Source organism: Crocuta crocuta, unplaced genomic scaffold (genome assembly GCF_008692635.1).
Source record: "Crocuta crocuta isolate KB4526 unplaced genomic scaffold, BGI_CrCroc_1.0 scaffold551, whole genome shotgun sequence".
Taxonomy (NCBI): domain Eukaryota; kingdom Metazoa; phylum Chordata; class Mammalia; order Carnivora; family Hyaenidae; genus Crocuta; species Crocuta crocuta.
The window spans coordinates 1,739,323-1,760,181 of record NW_027530969.1 but is presented as its reverse complement, the minus strand read 5'-3'; the positions used below and the strand labels follow the sequence as shown (position 1 = coordinate 1,760,181).

Genomic DNA, 20,859 nt, shown 5'->3' with positions numbered 1-20,859 from the left:
CCGTGGTGGGCTCTGCACTGATCTTGGAGACTGCTTAAGAATCTCTCTCTCTCCCTCCCTCCCTCCCTCCCTTTCTCTCTCTCTCTCTCTCCCCACCCCTCTTTCTCTCTCTCTCAAAAAAAATTGCTTCAAAATCAGCGTAGTGTAACTTTAGGGACTAGCAGCAAGCTGGGGCTGAAGCACTGTGTTTACTGGACGTTGGGATCAGACACAGGTTCTCAGAAGTAAGTAGAGGTTCACCTCTTGCAGATTAGAGGGGTCCCTGATGTATGAGTGAGGACTGGAGAACTCATCATGTGAACTCTGATTTGAGTGAGGCTCCAACATGAATGAAGTGTTAAGAAAAAGATTTTGGCCACCAACATTGAGCTAGCTGTCTGTAAATTGGAGGGTGTGGAGACATTGGACTTTGGAAAGACCAAAATCTGGGCTTCAGTAGCTGGGAGTGTCTGTGTGACTAGTCATGCAAAGGTGGCCAGAGGGAGAGGAAAAAAACAAGTAACCACGTAAACCATAAAACACAAACTCCCGATTCAGATGCACTTGCAAACTAACATATAAAGGCCCAAGAGGAAAACTGTCATCAGGAAGTGAGGCAGCAGATTCCCAAAATTGGAGAGTTTGAACTACAGCCTGAGATGATTTTAAAAACAATTAGAGGGGTGCCTGGGTGGCTTAGTCGGTTAAGCGTCCGACTTTCACTTAGGTCATGATCTCGCGGTTCGTGGGTTCGAGCCCCGCGTCGGGCTCTGTGCTGACTGCCAGCTCAGAGCCTGGAGCCAGTTTCAGAGTCTGTGTCTCCCTCTCTCTCTGACCCTCCCCTGCTCACGCTGTCTCTCGCTCTCCCAGAAATAAATTAAAAAAAAAAAAAAAAGAATAAAAACAATTAGACTTTAACTATAAAACATGAATTCCAAAAAAGAAAAATCAATGGAAAAAACTTGAAGATTGCAAAAAAAAAAAAAAAAAGCATGCATATTTTGGAAAGTAGTAAGTATAAAAGATCCAAACAGAGGTCATCTGTGATGTGTCACCAGGCGGCATTAACCACTTACCATTTTCCAGTGTGTGTTCTTACTAAGCTTTTCATCTGTATAGATTTTGGTACAAACATGGGATTGTGGTCCAGACTTTATCACTTTTACATTAATACATGAACATTTTCTTATCAGTGTTCTACAGTCTAAAAGCAGTATTGTACCTGGGTGTGTTATAATTTTTTGATTCTGCTATCTTGTAACATTTTCAACATGCTGTAGTAATCATCTTTACATCTTATTCTTTTAAAATGCCTTTATTTTATCTGAGGAAACTAAAAATGTAGAGAATATATAAAAGCATAAAGAAGACAAAGATCACTAATCTTATGCAGAAGTAAACTTTATATGTGTAACTAGGTGTGTCTGTGTGTACATGTGTACGTGTATGTAATAGCCATCATATTATAAATATTGGTTTGTAACCTCCTTTTTTTCACTTAACATTGTGAAGGTTTTTCCATGTGAAATAAAAGTCTTCATCATTTATAGAGTTACTCATTATAAAACGGTACCATAAATAATTTGACTAACCTCCATTGTTAAGACAGTTATTTTTATTTCACTACTGTGAACAGTGTTATCAATGTTACAACATTGTTATAGCATTATAAGTATGTTAAGGGTTTATTCTTAGTACATACTATATTTTTATTTTTCAACAGGTGTTTGCATATGATCATTGTTTCTGGTCTATGGATGAATCAGTCAGAGAAAAATATGCAGGTAAGGACAGCATCCTATTAACTACTTATAATATAGAAAAGGTATTTTTATGTTTTTTCCATGAACTATGACAGCATTATTTTATGTAACTTTAAAAACTATATAGAGAACTCTTTCCCATCTTTGCTGTTTTTATATTGCTCGGGAAATAGATTAACAAGGTGCTCTTCTTGGTATAAGACAATGAAGGTAGATTAACAGGGTACATGATTGAAGTTATTACATGCACTCCCAGGCCTTACATGGCACCTGGAGCACACACTAACCATTTAGATTCCTTTCGATGTCTATGATATGGTCTAGAGAGGCAGCTTGATATAAGGAAAGATGAGCCAAGGAGAAAAGGAAACCTGTAGTCCAGGCTCTGCTCCTGCCTGCCTCTGTGACTAAGTAAGTCACTTACGTTTTCAGTGTTTCATTTCTGTCTTTAATGTAGAGATTCTCTAGATTTGCTTGGAATTCTGTTATTCTCTTACTCTACTCAACAATGACTGTCTTTAGTTTAGGACTTATCCACAAGTTTAGGACTATAGTGACAGCCTTCTAATTTCTTTTATTCCTAGCTGCTTTTATGACACTTGTTTCTAAGCAATATTTTTTAAATATTGAGTGTCATATTGTATTGGCTTTTGTCATGAGACAGAGTAGTACTACAGCTGGTTCAAAAAGTTAAGGTTAATTTAGTCTACATGGCCTGACAAATTACTTACAGATTGCTTCTGTATTGGGAGTAAGAGGATGATATCCTAATCTGGGAAATTAACTAGGAAGTGGGGGATAATGGAGTGCTATTTTTAGTGTTTAAAGTATAACAAACATAACAGCATCTAGTTCTTTCATATTTCATATTCAAGACTCAAAGAAAGTTTGAATGATTTTGTTTGATTATTGACATATTTAATTTAGCCTATGGAAGAGAGTTTGAACCTATTATTTTTGTCCATGATTGAAATAGAAGATTTCTAGAAGAAATTTTCAAGATTTTCCCTCTTCTAGCATGATTGAAAGCTAGAAGAAATTTTCAAGATCTTCCCTCTTCTAGCTGGCATGTATTGTAGGCCCTATAGTTAAAAATTATCATTGAAGAAAAGGAGAGGAGATTGGTATATATGATTGTTTAATTCAGGTTTCCTGAGGTCCCAGATACAAACTTTGGATATTTGTAATCATCGTTTATAAAATTAGTTCATTAGCTTTTTGCATTGCAGAGGATTTTTGGCCAGTGTTTATTACTTCAAGTTCATATTATCAGGAACTTTTTACTCACTTCCTATCCTGTACCAACTAGAAATACATGAAAGACATAGCCTTTGGAAGCATTCATCAAGTCGAAAAATCCTGTTTGGAAATCTACAGCTTGAAAAAGTGCATTTTTGAGGGTGTTGTTTTTAGTTTTTAAAAAGCTGTTCATATGAAGTATAAAATATCCTTTCTTATTCTTTTTCTCTCTCTTTCAGGTCAAGATGATGTTTTCAAGTGCCTTGGGGAGAATATCCTTCAGAATGCTTTTGATGGTTACAATGCATGTATCTTTGCCTATGGACAGACTGGTAATGTTAAATAATGTATAGTAAGATCGTAACAGAGAAAGTAACAAAGAGAATATATATTGTTAGCATCTTATCAGTTACAATTGATAAGGAGCATTTTGAATTCTGTACTTCGGTGGTTAACAGGAAAGAAAATCTATATAAAGTGAAAGAGTCATTCTTATAAGGGTATATTGCATAGCTTGTCCAATTGAAAACTATTCTTTTTTTTCTTTTCTTTTTTTTTTTTTACAAATAGCTTATTGTCAAATTAGTTTCCACATAATACCCAGTGCTCATCCCCACAAGTGCCCTCCTCCATGCCCATCCCCCTTCCCCCCCACATCCATCAGTCCTCAGTTTTTGTCAGCATTCAAGAGTCTCTCATGGTTTGCCTCTCTCCCTTTCCCCCACCATTTCCCCCCTTCTTCTCCCCCTTGTTCCTCAGTTAAGTTCCTCCTAATCCTCCTATACGTGCAAACATATGATATTTGTCCTTCTCTGCCTGACTTATTTCGCTCAGCATAACACCCTCAAGGTCCATCCATGTTGCTACACATGGCCAGATTTCATTGTTTCTCATTGCCATGTAGTATTCCATGGTATAGATAAACCACATCTTCTTGATCCATTCATCTGTTGATGGACACTTAGGCTCTTTCCATGTTTTAGCTATTGTTGAGAGTGCTACTATGAACTGAAAACTATTCTTTGTGGAAGACTGGTTATGGGGGCCCCTGGGTGGCTCAGTCAGTTGAGCACCCGACTCTTGATTTTGGGTCAGGTCATGATCTCATGGTTTGTGAGATCGAGCCCCATGTTGGGCTTTGCACTGACAGTGTGCAACCTGCTTTAGATTCTCTCTTTCCCCCTCTGTCTACTCCTCCCTCACTTTCTCTCTCTCTCAAAATAAATAAATAAAAATTAAAAAATTAGAATGGTTGTGATATTTTTAAGAGGCAGTGTGTGATGTGATTAAAGAGCACAGATTCTGAGCCTGGGTAGCCCAGCTCCAGCCCAGCTGTGAAATTTACACCTCAGTTTCCTTATCTGTAAAATGTTGGTAAGCATAAGCCTTCCTTATAGGGTTGTCACAGTGAGTTAACATCAAAAACTTACAGAAAAGGCCTGGTGCTTAAGAAGTGGTGTATTGGTTTGAGATATTATGACAATGATAAATGTCAAGTGATAAAAGCAGCAACTTGTAGAATTAAAAATATGTTTATAAAAGCATTGCTACTAAAGAAAGAAAAAGAGTTATATTTATGTTAGGACTATGCATGATTTAATGTTTTCCTTTCTATTTTCCTGTCTTTTCTAAATTTTCTTTAATGAATATGTTTTTTGGTACAATGGAGAAAATAATATTATAGTAGAAAAAGAAGATTACTCTTTGGTTTTTACACTGTTGCCAAAGGGTAGTAAGTTAATTTGTTCTGGGGCCTATAGGGATAATGTGTATTTTTTGTTCTATGATTAGTGGTTGGGAACAGTCACAGTAGTATTCATCATATGGATCTTCCCATTTAATTTTAGAAAACTAGTCCAACCTCATTGTTTTTCAGTTGTTTTAGGTCATTTTTTTTTAAAGCATGAAGATGGGTAAAGTATGTTTTTATTTTCTTCCCAAAAGATGTTTACTTAATTTTACTTATTTTGAGAGAGAGAGAGAGAGAGAGCACGCGCGCGTGCGTGCGAGAGAGGTGTGTGTGTGCAGGGCAGGGGAGCCAGAGCGGGGGTGGGGAGAGAGAGAATCCCAAGCAGGCTCCACACTGTCAGTGTGGCCTGAGGCAGGACTCAATCCCACATGCTGTGAGATCACAACCAGATCCAAAGTCAAGAGTTGGATGCTCAACCAGCTGAGCCATCCAGGCTCCCCAAAGGTGTTTACTTTAGATTTTACATGTGTAATAGGTAAGCTTCTATGTTTGCTTAGTCTCATCATTATACTTGGTATATTTCTTATTTTCTTTTGGGCATTTTACTAAGCGCTAGTAATTTATTATGAGCAATGGAATGAGGGTTATGTATTTAAACTTCTCAGAGACAGTAACAACTATTATTTTCACTTTTTAGGATCTGGAAAATCTTACACCATGATGGGCACAGCTGACCAACCTGGATTAATTCCAAGGCTTTGCAGTGGACTCTTTGAACGAACTCAGAAAGAGGAAAATGAAGAGCAGAGTTTTAAAGTAGAAGTGTCCTATATGGAAATTTATAATGAAAAAGTTAGAGACCTTCTTGATCCCAAAGGGTAAAGGATTTTGAAATGTTAATGTGATAGCATTAAAGACTACAATAGACTTATAAATTGACTTAAGTAAAATTTTTCATATTGAACTCTGGTAGAATTCTTTATTTAACTTATCATCTTAGTGCTTTTATCTGTTTATCTGGTTATTGTCCTTATGACTTTGTTTCCAGTTGCATTGAGCAGCTTCCTGCAGCCAATTCTGGCTTGTGAGTTAGAGCTGAGTTGGGGAGGGAAGTATTGTTGAGCCACATGTATTTGCCTCATACTGCAAATTTCTCACATATATCCAAAAACACAGACAAAAAATATGCAATGAAAATTAAGTTGCTTAGTATTATGAGGGACTGGTATCTTTAATCAAGTAGGGTTTCTTTGTTTTTTTTTTTTTTTGGTTTTTGTTGAAAAGACCTAGAAATTTCAGGTCTTTAGTCATTTTTAATTTGCATGCTAAGAAGAGGCATAATCAGAGACTTAAAACCTGGACTTTAGGATAGTTACTTTTAAAGATTCCCAGAGAGATCCCTCTTGCACTGTTGGTGGGAATGCAAACTGGTTCAGCCACTCTAGAAAACAGTGTGGAGGTTCCTCAAAAAATTAAAAATAGAACTACCCTATGACCCACAATAGCACTGCTAGAAATTTACCCAAGGGATACAGGAGTGCTGATGCATAGGAGTACATGTACCCCAATGTTCATAGCAGCACTTTCAACAATAGCCAAATCATGGAAAGAGCCTAAATGTCCATCAGCTGACGAGTGGATCAAGAAGATGTGGTTTATATACACAATGGAATACTCCTTGGCAATGAGAAAGAATGAAATCCTATNGATCTTCAGGCCTTTCACAATGATATTCAGTTGGCATTTAGTGTTTCTCTATACAACTTAACATTTAGAGGTGCCAGAGTGGCTTAGTCGATTAAGTGTTCGACTTGGGCTAAGGTCATGATCTCACAGTTTGTGAGTTCGAGCCCTGCGTCTGGCTCTGTTGACAGCTCAGAGCCTGCAGCCTGCTTTGGATTCTGTGTCTTCCTCTCTTTCTGATTCTCCCTTGTTTGTTCTCTCTCTCTCTCTCTCTCTGTCTCTCAAAAATAAAAAATAAAAAAAAAAAACATTTATTGAATGATCATTGTTACATGATGAGCACTAGGCAAGTTGTAAAGGAAGATCTCACAGTGTGGAGAGAATAAGAGTTTTGGAGACAAGTGATTATAATACAATGCAATGATGCTTTTAAATTGCGAAGGAGGCTTATACAAAATATGTGATGGCTTGGGGCGCCTGGGTGGCTCAGTCGGTTAAGCATCCGACTTTGGCTCAGGTCATGATCTTAGTGGGTTTGAGCCCCATGTCGGGCTCTGTGCTGACAGATCAGAGCCTGGAGCCTGCTTCGGATTCTGTGTCTCCCTCTCTCTCTGCCCCTCCCCTGCTCGCTTTCTGTCTCTGTCTCTCAAAATAAAGACATAAAAAAAAATTTTTTTTAAATGTGACGGCAAAGAGGGAATAAGGAAACGGGAAGACTTCGTGAAGAGTACTTGATGATTTTTGTGCTGAGTAGCAGTTTGTCCACTAAAAAGTTAGGTGAGAACCATTCAGACATAGGGGGCAGCCTGTGCTAAAAGGATGGAGGTGTAAGACATCACTTGAGTAACCTTGCTGTCCACTGTGGCTGGAGGTCACTAAGCATGAAAGTCCAAACAGGGAACCAAAGGAGGCCAGAGGTAGGAAGGTTCTAGCCTAAGTACCCACATCTTGCTGAATACTATGTCCTGTACTTTTCCCGACTCTGCCTTGAATACTTTTCCTTGCATCCTCACCTCTGTGAAGAGTGTCACTTTCTTTGAGATCCGAAAGTTATTCTTTCCAGAAATTCTTAGCTGGAATTTCCACAGTGCTTGTATGCACTAACTCCAGTTTTTATCTACGGTTTTCCTGGAGTCTTTAATAATTTATTATGTTTTTCTTGTGTATAGTTAGCATTTAACAGCAGGGGCTTGGGGTTCACATAGCTCTGCATCTGGGTCCCTCTAACTGTTCTTACCTATCGAGCAAATTCCTTATGCTTTCTAGGCCTCCTTTGTACAGAGGGGATGATGATATTACATAATATCACAGAGGGTTGTTGTGAAGATTGGCTGGGATGATACACCTGAGGTCTTAGAACATTTATGTAGGAAGTGCTCACTAAGTGTTAGCTGCTATTGTTTTCTCCATGAAAGTTTCTTGAGAATTTTTGTAATGTTTCTTAAGAGTTGAAGTGAGTGGAATTAAAAACTCTAAAAGTGATCTCTTTTCAGTGAGAGAACTTAGTTTTTTAAAACAAGTACTGATTTTATGAATTCAGTATCTACGGTGTATAATGATGTAATTATATTGTTTTATACTTAAGAGAGATGACACAGTATACATTATCTTTAAGAGAAAAGAAAAATGAAAGGAAAAAGTTATGATATAGTATATCCTGAGATCAGAATTAAGTCAAATATTTGTTCTGTATTTACTGCATGTACAGTTCTATAGCGGTAAGTGAAATTTTTGGTGGTTGATCCTAGGGTGCTAGAGGATTCCAAATCATTAGAAAATCAGTGCATAAAATAAGAATCACTTTAATCTTACCATCAACAAATATTCTTCTTTTCATTGTAATGTTTATATTTATTTATTTATTTTTAATTAAAACTTTAAGTTTGTTTGTTTATTTATTTACTTATGTATTGAGAGACAGAGCCTGAGCATGGGAGGGGCAGACATGAGCTATCATCACAGAGCCCAATCCGGGGCTTGAACTCACAAACCGTGAAATCATGACCTGAGCTGAAGTCAGATGCTTAACTGATTGAGCCACTAAGGCGCCCCTATATTTTTTAAAAATTTTAATGTTTATTTTTGATGGGGAGAGGGGCAGAAAGAGAGAGGGACACAGAATTTGAAGCAGGCTCCAGGCTCTGTGCTGTTGGCACAGAACCCGATGCAGGGCTGGAAGCCACAAACTGTAAGATCATGACCTGAGCCAAAGTCAGACACTTAACCTACTGAGCCATCCAGGCACCTCATTGTATTGTTTATATTTTTTAAAGAGCTCTTATGAGAAAGAATTCATATACCATACAATCATCAACAAATATTCTTAATGTTTTTCGGTTGATGTAATTAGGTATGCTGTTTGTTCTAGAGTTTGGCAGATTCCCCTTACAGCATTTATTCCTTGTTTTAAAGTGGTATTTATTTATTTTTTAATCATGAATAAGTATTTACTTTTATTGAATTCTTTTCACTACACTTATTGAAATGATGGTGTTTTTAAAAAAATTTTTTAATGTTTTATTTATTTTTGAGAGAGAGAGAGACAGAGAGAGAGACAGCATGAGCAGGGGAGGGGCAGAGAGAGAGGGAGACACAGAATCTGAAGCAGGCTCCAGGCTCTGAGCTAGCTGTCAGCACAAGAGACTGACGCGGGGCTCAAATCCAGGAACCGTGAGGTCATGACCTGAGCTGAAGTCGGACGCTTAACCAACTGAGCCACCCAGGCACCCCGAAATGATGGTGTTTTGTTCCCCATTTAGTCTATCAGTCTAGTGTGATAGTGGGTATGAGTCTTTTTCCAGTGTTAAAACAACCTAGTAGCCCTGGGATCAGCCTAATGTTACATTTTAAAATCATGATTAAATTCAGTGTATTGTTTTGTTTGTTTTTATTCATGACTGAGATTGGTCTGAGCTTTCTTGCACAGTTAACATTTATTGAGTTCTGTTCTTTGTACCAAATTCTGTGAAATGACAAGTAGATTGTTTGTATTTATTTGACTCTGCATTCTTTGTGGTAGGAAATAGACATCCCACAGTGTACCCTTTTGAGTGATGTGATATTTTACCACATTATGAAATTTTTCTTACCAGTCAAGATTTTAAATTTTGGTTTGTATTCTTCTTGAATCAAGTTAGTTGGTTCTTTTTACCTGGGATCTTTGTTGAATTCAGTGTATATTTTTATGGAGGATGATTGAGTCCTTTTAAAAACATGTTATTGTTTTAAAATTCTTTCTTTTTAATGAACAGAAGTCGTCAAACATTAAAAGTCAGAGAGCACAGTGTGTTGGGACCCTATGTTGATGGACTTTCCAAACTGGCTGTCACAAGCTACAAGGTAATAACATCCTTTATGTAAACTGCTTACATTCACTGTAGCAAATTATTTCTTGTTTAAATTGTGATGATGATTTTTTTTCAAAATTAAAAAAATTACAGGTAGCATTACTTAAAGGCTACTTTTTGCAATGTCTGTCTTGAAAAGCTATGTATTGCTATTAGGACAGTTTAATTTTGAGAGAAGGTTGTACACATTTGCAAATCATACCTGTTTATCTGTTATGAGATACATACTTTTTATATTTATGAGCTCTAAAATTGTGATATTCCTTATAGTTACATCTTAAAATTATAAATGTAGCATTTTTCTTCCCTAGCAGTACATAAGATAGTGAAGTCACTTATAGTTTCATTGATTGAATGAAATAAAATATATTAATTGGGTAGTTGGAATTCAAAGTTTGTTTCTAATTTGAGATGAACACTTATTGGCCTTTTATTCTCTTCGTTTTCAAACTTCACAATTCTGCTTTGTGGGGATCCATCAGGCTTTGCGCATTGGGGAAATGAGGGTGGAATGAGATGCTGTGGTATCATGTACCTTGGATTAAGAGTCACAGAATGTTGGTCTGGTGATACTTAATCCTATTGTGTGATTCTTGTATGACTCTGAGTCATCTACCTCACTAAATGCCTCTTTGTCCCAATTTTTAAAATGGAAATTAGTTTTCTTGTCTTGACTATGTTATGAGGTAGGTCCATTTGTTTTGTTCTTTAACCAATTCTGTCATTTGGTCCATGATACTTCATTTAGTAGATATTAGGTACTTCATTTGGTTAACATCTATTAAACACTGATCATGTGCCAGACATTGTGCTAGGTGCTGTGGATATAAAAAATGAATGAAATGGTCCATCCCCTCAAGATGTTTGTACATGTTATTATAAATTTTTTTTTTTAACGATTTATTTGTTTTTGAGAGACAGAAAGAGACAGAGCATGAGCAGGGAAGGGGCAGAGAGTGAGGGAGACACAGAATCTGAAGCAGGCTCTGGGCTCTGAGCTGTCAGTGCAGAGCCTGACGTGGTGCTTGAACTCAAACCATAAGATCATGACCTGAGCTGAAGTCGGTCGCTTAACCCACTGAGCCACCCAGGTGCCCCTGTAGATGTTATTATAAAGGTATTCTGAAACAACATGACTTTAAGAGCAATGAGAAATTCTTGTTTAGGATTGGTAGTTTGGAGGAGAGGGATACTTAATATGTAGGTGTCTGGGGAGGGTGGAGTCTAGGAAGGCTTCCTGGAGGAGATCAATGAGATAATGCATGTGAAAAGTCTTTGAGAGCCCTAGGGTATTATATTAATGTTAGTAGGTATTGTTATTTTAATAAAGATTATTTGAGGACTTATTTATATGACATTGGAGAGAGATCAAGATATTTTTGAATGCTCAGAGGAGATTGGAAAGTATAAAGAGACATTTTGCTTGTTAAAAAAATTTAAAGGCTCCTGGTGCCTGGGTGGCTCAGTTGGTTGAGCTTCTGACTTTGGCTCAGGTCATGATCTCACAGTTTGTGAGTTTGAGCCCCACAGCAGGCTTGCTGCTGTCAGCCTGTCAGTGCAGAGTCTACTTCAGATTCTCTGTCCCCCTCTCTTTCTGCCCCTCCCTGCTTGCATGCTCCCTCCCTCTCTCTCAAAAAAAAAAAAAAAAATTACAGGGTTCAATACAGAGTTTATGCATGAGACACCAAATTAGAGGCCAATAAATAAGTGTAGGCTCAATAGGCTGAAACTTTTACATTAAGTCTCAGGATTGTCAGATTTAATAGATCTAAAATGGATCTAAAAAATTTGAATTTTACTTTTTGTGTTGAATTTTCCATTTTGGTGCTTAACTTAAACTTCCTTTATAGTTAATGTTTCTACTTTGAGCCTTTTTATTTGTCATATAGAAATTTGCCTTAAACATTATTATTTTTCATTGATATGGCAAAATAGAAAATTGTGATTTTCAAAGTTTTTATATATATATATATATATATGTGTGTGTCAGTTAAGGTTTTGTTGGCTGCAAGTAACAAGAAAATATAATAGGATTTAAGTTCTTTGGAACGTGAATTGTTATCTTTTTTGTTCACTGTTTATTCTCAGTATTCAAAATGCACCTAGCATCTAATAGATGACTTCAATATATATTTAAGTGAATAAATAAATGAATGGTGAGAGACTGAGATAGTGGCTCCAAAGATTAGGAGTTCCAGGACCTAGATTCCTTCCAGCTCTCCACATAGAGCCAGCCCTGTAGTAATGCCCTTATTCTCATAGTTTAAAATCTTAGCTCTTAGAACCAAGATGTGATAGCATGCCTACTCCCTTTAAGGAGAATTCCCAGACAACTTTACATCTCATTTGCTTAAACTTAGTCCTTTGGCCAGACTGAGCTGCAAGGGCATCTGGGAAATGTAGTCTTTTAGTTCCACTGCAAGGTGCTCAGCTGAAGTTTGGGTTCCTTTACTAGAAAGGAAAGGAGATGGGGTAAGAGGAGGCAACTATTCAACTCTTTCATACAAACCATCTTCTTCCTCATTAAAATTCTTATAAGGTAGATGATATAGCTCTGTATTGTTACTTATGAAACTAAAATTCAATTTAGTTAATTAACTATTTTTAGAGCTTGTAACATTAAAAAAAATAAAGATCCCATCCTATAATCTTTCAAGTGCATATTGCAGTCTCCTTTTTAGCAGTAATGGCAATGAAGTAGTAACTCTGTGCAGAACATTCGTTTCTTGCTGTTCTCAGTTTTCAGAAACAGGTCTGGTATAATACACACCAACATGGTGACACAGTGCTATGCCTGTGTGAAGGGTTTACAATTATTTTTGTTTGTTGCTTATTCATATAATCTAATTGAACAGTTGTCTTCTATTGCTTCTGTCATTAAAGAAACAAAATTTTTTGAAATTTCTAGTTAGATGAAGGTTGGCCTGGTATGTTTGTCCATCTTGTGGGTCTCCACATGTGGCTTCTAAACTTTCCTAATTCTCAAAGCTGCTACTTTATTTGGCATCTACAGAAAATAAGTGTGTTTTATTTGAGTTCTCAGAGACAGCATTGGCTATTGTACTCTGTGGGTCTTCAGATTCACTGAAAAACAAAGTGTAGACTGTAAACTCCAAATGTGGTTGTCTGAGTAATGATACTTATAATGCATTTCATAGGATAGCAGAGTTCTGATGTTTATTTGACAATGAAATGTGTATCTATGACTTGTTTCCACTTAGGATATTGAGTCTTTGATGTCTGAGGGTAACAAGTCTCGTACAGTTGCTGCCACCAACATGAATGAGGAGAGCAGTCGATCCCATGCAGTCTTCAAAATCACCCTTACCCATACTTTATATGATGTGAAGTCTGGGGTAGGTATTCAGATGCCTGACTGTTTTTTGTTTGTTTGTTTAATATTTTTAAAGTAGATAATGATTTATCTCTTTCCATTCCCTTCAGGCATTAGATGACTTAGAATCCTAGCCAGACATGAGTATAAATTAGGAGTCAGCAAGAAACAGAAGCCATTGTAGGTTAACAGAAAGGAATTTAATGGCGGAAACTGGGTGATTACAGCGTTGTTAGAACACCTGAGGAGGACTGGGCTCTAGAGTGAATCTCTAGGAATAATCACACAGATCTCACCCATCAAGGATGGGACTACCTCTGAGGCTACCACCAGGGCTGTGAGATCCAGGCATGCTCAGTAGCTGTGATCTAGGCCATAGGAGTTAATGAAACTGAAGCTCCCTGTTAGCGACCCAGAAGCTGGAGAAACTTGTAGAAAACCTCATATTTCTGTGATCCTGCTCACCAGCAGAAAAAAGCCAAAACAGGCCAGGGGGGTGACCTCTCCTTTACTTCTGCCTTCCAAATCTGAAGCACGTATATCTGCTTGACAGAACCTAACTCACATCCTGAACCCTGGCCGCAAGGGCATCTGAAAAGTTTAGTTTATAGCCCCATCCTGTCCAACTAAAGGAACATGGAACAGAAGTTAAACACGCTGATGGTTCACAGTCTGTGCCGCAGCACTTTTTTGAGCTTTAAACTTTAATAGCTGACTGCAGAAGCTAATGTTAACTCTAACTAATTTAGTAGAGATTTTTTTTGAAATGTTCCCTCCTGCTAAACAGCTAAGTATTAGAAGGAATAAAATATACTGGGGAAATTGTACTATAAAATTACCAGATTTGTAGAGTAATATTTTGAGTATTTGGTTTTGAAACTTGTCAAGAGTAAACAGAGCCAGAGATGTATAAGCTGCCACCATGCTGAAACCTTCTCTTGTTTTCCCACTTACTTTTTATGTGAATATTTGTGTATTTTATCATGATGCCTACTCCCCAGAAAATCAGTTTCAAATGCCAGAAGCTAAAATAATCATGCTGGCAAAAACGCGATATTTTGGTAAGATGTTCATGTGCTGAAAGCATATTTTTCTTTTTTTTTTCCATCACAGCAAGATTAGTGTAACAACAAAAAGTTCTTTGTTTTCTATTTCCTTTTCAGCATAAAACAAAAAAACATACTGATGACTTTTTTTTAAAAACCAAAAGCACTTTTGACTTGGGAAGATGAATATCCTTTAGTTAGCAACATGTTTATTTATGGAAATAAATATAAATGTGTATATTAAGGAAAAGTTTTAAGAAATGATCCAGTCTGTGAACCATGATTTGGGCATTGCTTTCCCACATTTCTTATATTGCTGCTAAACTATAAACTGTCTGTTATGTGTGTGATTATATTATGGAACATTTTTGGTAAAGGAAAATATTAACATGTGTATATGTATAATAACTAGAGAAAAATGTAAATTTGACACCTGAAACTATGAAATAAGGGAATTATTATATATAAATAATATGAAAAATTTAAACAAGTGTTGAGTTTTTGAGAGATTCTGTTATATGAAATAGTAATTTTTTTTGTATCAACAAGAATTGCAAGTATTTTCCCTCGGGATTATTGGTAAATATTTGTGAAATTTAAACAATTTTATGTCATATTAAAATTTATGTTTTAAAACTGCCTTTATGTGAAAAATTTCTGTTGGGCTCCCTTCAAATATCCCATTTGGGGGGCAATATTTTTCTGACAGAGCTTTCACTCTTGTCTGAATAACAGAGCCATGTCTAATTTTGTGTGTTTCTATCTACTATAGACTGGACAGTTCTCTTACACTGTTTTGTGTCAGCACGAGATTAACTTTGAAATAATAGCTAATAAATGTTTTAATAAAGAATTTAGATAATACATTCATTTGGTAGAGATGTAGCACTTTCTGTGTTCTTTAACTGTTTATCAGTATTTGTTGACTTACTTTCTAGACGTCTGGAGAGAAAGTGGGCAAACTGAGCTTGGTTGACTTAGCTGGCAGTGAGCGAGCAACGAAAACTGGAGCTGCAGGGGACAGGTTGAAGGAGGGGAGCAACATCAACAAGTAAGTTTTCCAGAAGCTTACTTTTATTATTTTACTGATTTAAGACCCAAGTGGAGGGACTTCTGTGGTTATTAAAACAATAAAGTTCTGGAATGACTGTGGCTCTAATGAACAAATGATTGAGATTTAAANTTTTTAATGAGCCCAAACATATTTTATGTTTTGTTGAGATATCTAATGAGGCTGAAGAGCACAGTCAAGTCAGAGGTTTCTCAACAGCAGCCCTACTGAGATTTGGGGTGATTCTTTGTCCCAGGGACTGTTCCTGTGTGTTGTAGGATGTTTAGCAGCATCCCTGGCCTTACCCACTAGATGGCAGTAGTACCTGCCACCTCTCTTCTCCCACCCTCAGTTTTAAGAACCCGAACATATCTCTGGGAATTGCCAGCTGCCCTCTGTTGGGGCACAGTAGCCCTCCACCTGAGAACCACTGGTCTAAGCTATGGAAAAGGACCAAGTAATCATCTGTCAGAGTCCAGATGTTGATCTCAACCTGGGTATCATGGTCTGAGCCGACATCAACCTGTGTACTAGCCACACTGAGCTTTTCCTTTTATGACTGTTGTGGTGCTTATTTATACCAAGAAGCTAGGGTTTTATTATGTAATATTTTGTGTACCAATCCCTTCATATGGTTATATCTTCTACCTCAAGCTAAATTATTAGCTCCTGGTAAGCAGGAATTCAGAAGGACACCCAATGAGTCACTAACTGGAGATCATAGAAGACCATCATCCAGATGCTGTGCTATTAGTTTATTATTGAATGGTGATATACATATATGTAAATGATACTGTGTGTGATATGTATATAGATATATATGACATATATAGATATATTCACATATGTTTTTTGCCTTATCCTAAGTTTTAATGAGTTGTTGTGTTTGTGGCTTCCTTTCTTAAAGATATGTGGTGTTTGTATCTTATCTTAACCTAAAAGTTTAAAACTCATATTGCTGTTTACAAAAATGAAAAAAAATATTTGAGCTAAGCAATTTTATTGCTTGCAGTAGTATTAGAAGAATATTAGCTTTTAGAGTTCCTGTGTTTTTAAACTGAGCAGCTAAATGCTATGACAGTTCTGTTCTCATGCAGGTACAAGGCATCTTGATGTTCAGTTTTTGTGCTAAAATGTGACATTTGATATACTCGGTTTTTTATGATTATTCCGGTTTGTTGCACCATGCAGGTCCCTCACAACCCTCGGTCTGGTTATCTCAGCTCTAGCAGATCAGAGTGCTGGCAAAAACAAGAATAAATTTGTTCCATATCGTGACTCAGTTCTCACTTGGCTGCTCAAAGTAAGCTCCCCACCCCCATCCTTTCTGGCATACTCTTAGTGGTTGGTAGAAAGGAAGAGTAGATTGTTAATTCCTCCCGATTATTATTTCTTCTACTAATGTTCAAATTTAAAATCATTAGGCTCTTACATGATAATCATAGTTTCAGTAGATTAAGCACCTGATCCACCAGAATCTGGAAACAATGGGATTGAGGTCACACTGAATCACACAATTGCCTCTGAGATTTTGGGGTGTAGCAGAAGGACCTCCTGCTAACCTGACAGCTTCATGAGTCACAGGAAAGGGTTTCCACTGTCTTGTAGACTCAGCTGGACTACTCTGTCTTTCTCACAGGCTCCTTTTGTTTGACTGACATTTTGGACCTAAGTTTTCTGTTTAACATCAAGACACTCACGATCATTTTAATTTACTTTCTGCTCTTAAAGGTGTTGTTTAAGGATACAAAGTAGAGCATACAGTCATTAACTTGTTAATTGATTTAGTATGTATGAGAGAGATGGATATGAGAAAGAAAAAAGACTGTGGAGTGCTATGAGGAGACCATAAAGAAATGTAAGACCCTCCTCACCCTATTATGGCTCAGGATCTAGTAAGGGAGATAAGATGTGTACACAAAATATTATACAAGAATCAGTGATTCCATAAGAGAGATAGTAAAGACATGTAAGGAGTTTGGTGAAGAGAGAGGCTATTTCTAGGTCTCTTCCAGTCTTCAAGTTTCCCTGTAGTCTTTTTTTTTTTTTTTAAAGTGTATTTATTTATTTTGAGAGAGAAAGAGAGAAAAAAAAAAACAAAAAAAACGGGAGGACGCACAGAGAGATGGAGAGAGAGAATCCCAAGCAGGCTGTACACTTCCAGTACAGAGCCTGACATGGGGCTCAGTCTCAGGAACCATGAGATCATGACTTGAGCCAAAGTCAAGAGTCAGATGTTTAACTGACTGAGCCACCCAGGCACCCCTCCCTGTAGTCCTGATAGACATGGTGAATTGGATATTGGACAGGGAGCTAGAGGATTGAAAATACAGCAACAGTTTAACTCTGTATAAAGTTGCCAGTCTGGAACAAAATATTTTACCTAATACTCCTTTAATTTTCATTTTTTTAAATAAAGAAATAATTTTATGAGCCCTATTTAGTTCTGTGATAGGTCAAGAATTTATTGAATACTTTTTGCTACTGTGCTAGGGATTGAGAATGTAAAGGTGGGTTAAACACCAATCACTTAGTATAGGACACAACTCCTTTTTTTAAGCTGTTTTTAAATTTTATTTTGATTCCAGTGTAGTTAACATACATTACATTAGTTTCAGTGTACAATATAGTGATTCACCAGTTCCGTACATCACCCAGTGCTCATCACAGCAAGTGCACGTCTTTATCCCCATCCCATAAATCACCTCCCCACCCCTGTAACCATCAGTTTGTTCTCTATAGGCAAGAGTCAGCTTCTTGGTTTGTCTTCCTTTCTCCTTTTTTTTGTTCCCTTTGCTTGTTTGTTTTCTTACATTCCACATATGAGTGAGATCATATGTATTTGTCTTTCTCTGACTAACTTATTTTGCTTGGCATTATAGTCTGTAGCTCCATCCAAGTAATTGCAAGTGGCAAGATAGTATTCTTTTTCATGACTGAATAATATTCCACCCATTCCATTTTGTGTATACACACACACACACACACACATATACACACTAGTGGTGTGTATATATATGTATATATACCACTTCTTTATCAATTCATCAGTCGATGGATACTTGGGCTGCTTCTGTAATTCGGCTGTTGTAAATAATGCTGTTATAAATGCTGGGATGCATGTATCCCTTTGGATTTGTGTTTTTTTATTCTTTGGGTAAATATCCAGCAGTGTGATTACTAGATTTTAGGGTACTTCTATTTTTAACTTTTTGAGGAACCTCCATACTATTTCCAGAGTATCTGCATCATTTTATATTTCACCAACAATGTAAGAGGGCTCGTTTTTCTCCACATCCTCGCCAACACTTACTGTTTCTTGTGTTTTTGATTTTTAGCCATTCTGACAAGTATGAGGTGATATCTCATTGTAATTTTAATTTGCACTTTTCTGATAATGAATGATGTTGAGCATCTTTTCATGTGTCTGTTGGGCATCTGGATGTCTTTGGAAAAATGTTCATGTCTTCTGTCCACTTTCTAATTGGATTATTTATTTATTTTGGTGTTGATTTGCGTAAGTTCTTTATATATTTTGGATACTAACCCTTTATCAGATAAGTCATTTGCAAATATCTTCTCCCATTCAATAGATTGCCTTTCAGTTTTGTTGATTGTTTCCTTCACTGTGGAGAAGCTTTTTATTTTGAAGTGGTCCTAATAGTTTATTTTTGCTTTTATTTCCCTTGCCTCAGGAGATGTATGTAGAAAGATGTTGCTACAGCTGATGTCACAGACATTTCTATGCTCTCTTCTAGGATTAAAAATTTTTTTAAAAATATTTATTTATTTTGAAGGGGGGGAGGGCAGAGAGAGAGAGAGGGAGACACAGAATCCAAAGCAGGCTTCAGGCTCCAAGCTGTCAGGACAGAGTCCAATGCAGGGCTTAAGCCCATAAACCATGAGATTATGACCTGAGCTGAAGTCAGACACTTAACCGACTGAGCCACCCAGGTGTCCCCTTTCTAGGACTTTTTATGGTTTCACCTCAATTAAAGGTGTCTTTAATCCATTTTGAATTTATTTTTGTGGGTGGTGTAAGAAAGTGGTCCAGTTTCATTTTTTTGCATGTAGCTGATACCATTTGTTGAAGAGACTTTCTTTTTCCCATTGGATATTCTTTCGTGCTTTGTTGAAGATTAATTGACTATGTAATTATGGGTTAATTTTTGGGTTTTCTAGACTGCTCCATTGATCTATGTTTCTGTTTTTGTGTCAGTATCATTCCGTTTTGATTTCTACAGCCATGTAATATAACTTGAAATTTGGAATTGTTTTTCAAAATTGCTATGACTATTCAGGGTCTTTGTGGTTCCATACAAATTTTAGGATTCTTTGTTATAGTTCTGTGAAAAATACTCTTGGTAGGGACTGTATTAAATGTGTAGATTGCTTTGGGTAGTATGGACATTTTAACAATATTTGTTCTTCCAAGGTGACACAACTTTTGACTTAGTCCACCACATGTTTGTAAAGGAAGTTGGGTTTTCTCCTATTTTCTACTCTCTCAAAAGGCTAGTGGTATTCAGCTTTATTTTCTAAAACTATGCACATCATTTGAGCATGCTTCATTAAGTAAAACTGGCCATAGTATAAAAAATCAGGTAGATTACTTCCACTGGCCAAAATGCAAAAAAATTAGAAATTTAAAACAAAAGAATAAACAAACAAAATTTGATAATTAAAAACCACTTGTAGATAGGTCTTGAATTTAAAGGGTATTACAAAACATTAATTGTGCTGGTCTACATGCATCAGTAATTAACCTTGAAATCTCATGTGTTTAATTTCCAGGAGACATTTTGATAAGATACTCATTTCTTCCTCAGACTTTCCCACAGAAACATTTCCTGATCATTCATGATTATTCCCTGGATGTACCTGATTTAAAAGACATGATATTCATTGTCCTATTGTTTCAGTGTTACTATCCCAGTCCATTTAAACAAACACTAGGACATATCTTTTATTAAATTAATTCACAGAATTAAAATGGCTGACGTAATTATTGAGTGTCAACCATAGGTTGGAGGCCAGGAGAATCAATTGCCATTCAAAGTACTTCATATACATGATCCCATTTACTTCTCTGAAAGCAAATGGTAATGTTCCTGTGTTATAATGGGACAGTTGTCGCAGAAATAAGATTGGAATCCAGGACTGACTTCACTGCCCATCTTCTCTTGCCTGGGTCATATAATGTACATCTTGTCAAGGTTACTTTTCATTAGAAGGAGGAACACTTTACTTTTACCACATGCTAATAGAAACTCATGAAAATACTTGAAGAGCAAAACTAAATATTTTTAAAAATTTACTTTATCTTCCATTAAATAAAATTAAGTTGTAATTGTAACTTCTGTGTGTCAATTCTTAGGCTAAAAAATGAAATTTTCTTGACTTTTGTCATATTTTTTACTTAAAAACCATATGACATTCTTTGCCATGGGTAACTTTTGCAGCAAGATCACAAGAGGAGCATTTTTGCAAATTCCAGTGTTTAGACAGTTTTCCCAAAGGCCTCTTGGAATCCATTGATGCATAAATTAGTCTCCTTTGAAGTAGCTTTTATGTCCCTTTTGCTCTCTCCTTCTTTAATTCTAAATTAGTCTAACTCTCCCTGATCCTTGTTCGACTTTGTATGATTCTAGTATTCTCTAACGTAACTATCATTGAACTCAAAGAATTGCTAAGCCTTTATAAGATTTGCAATTTCTTTTAAAAGTG

At 36.6% G+C, this 20,859-nt stretch overlaps 1 protein-coding gene across 2 annotated transcripts in view; it reads left to right on the top strand.

The window, feature by feature from the left end:
* KIF13B (kinesin family member 13B) overlaps positions 1-20,859 on the top strand; it is a 210,292-nt gene that overhangs the window by 77,418 nt on the left and 112,015 nt on the right. For both annotated transcript variants that reach the window (XM_077769703.1, XM_077769702.1), the window contains exons 4-10: positions 1,703-1,763; positions 3,221-3,313; positions 5,369-5,549; positions 9,606-9,693; positions 12,923-13,057; positions 15,020-15,132; positions 16,324-16,435. In XM_077769703.1, coding sequence (XP_077625829.1) covers positions 1,703-1,763; positions 3,221-3,313; positions 5,369-5,549; positions 9,606-9,693; positions 12,923-13,057; positions 15,020-15,132; positions 16,324-16,435 — 783 coding nt within the window. The remainder of the gene's footprint in view (positions 1-1,702; positions 1,764-3,220; positions 3,314-5,368; positions 5,550-9,605; positions 9,694-12,922; positions 13,058-15,019; positions 15,133-16,323; positions 16,436-20,859) is intronic.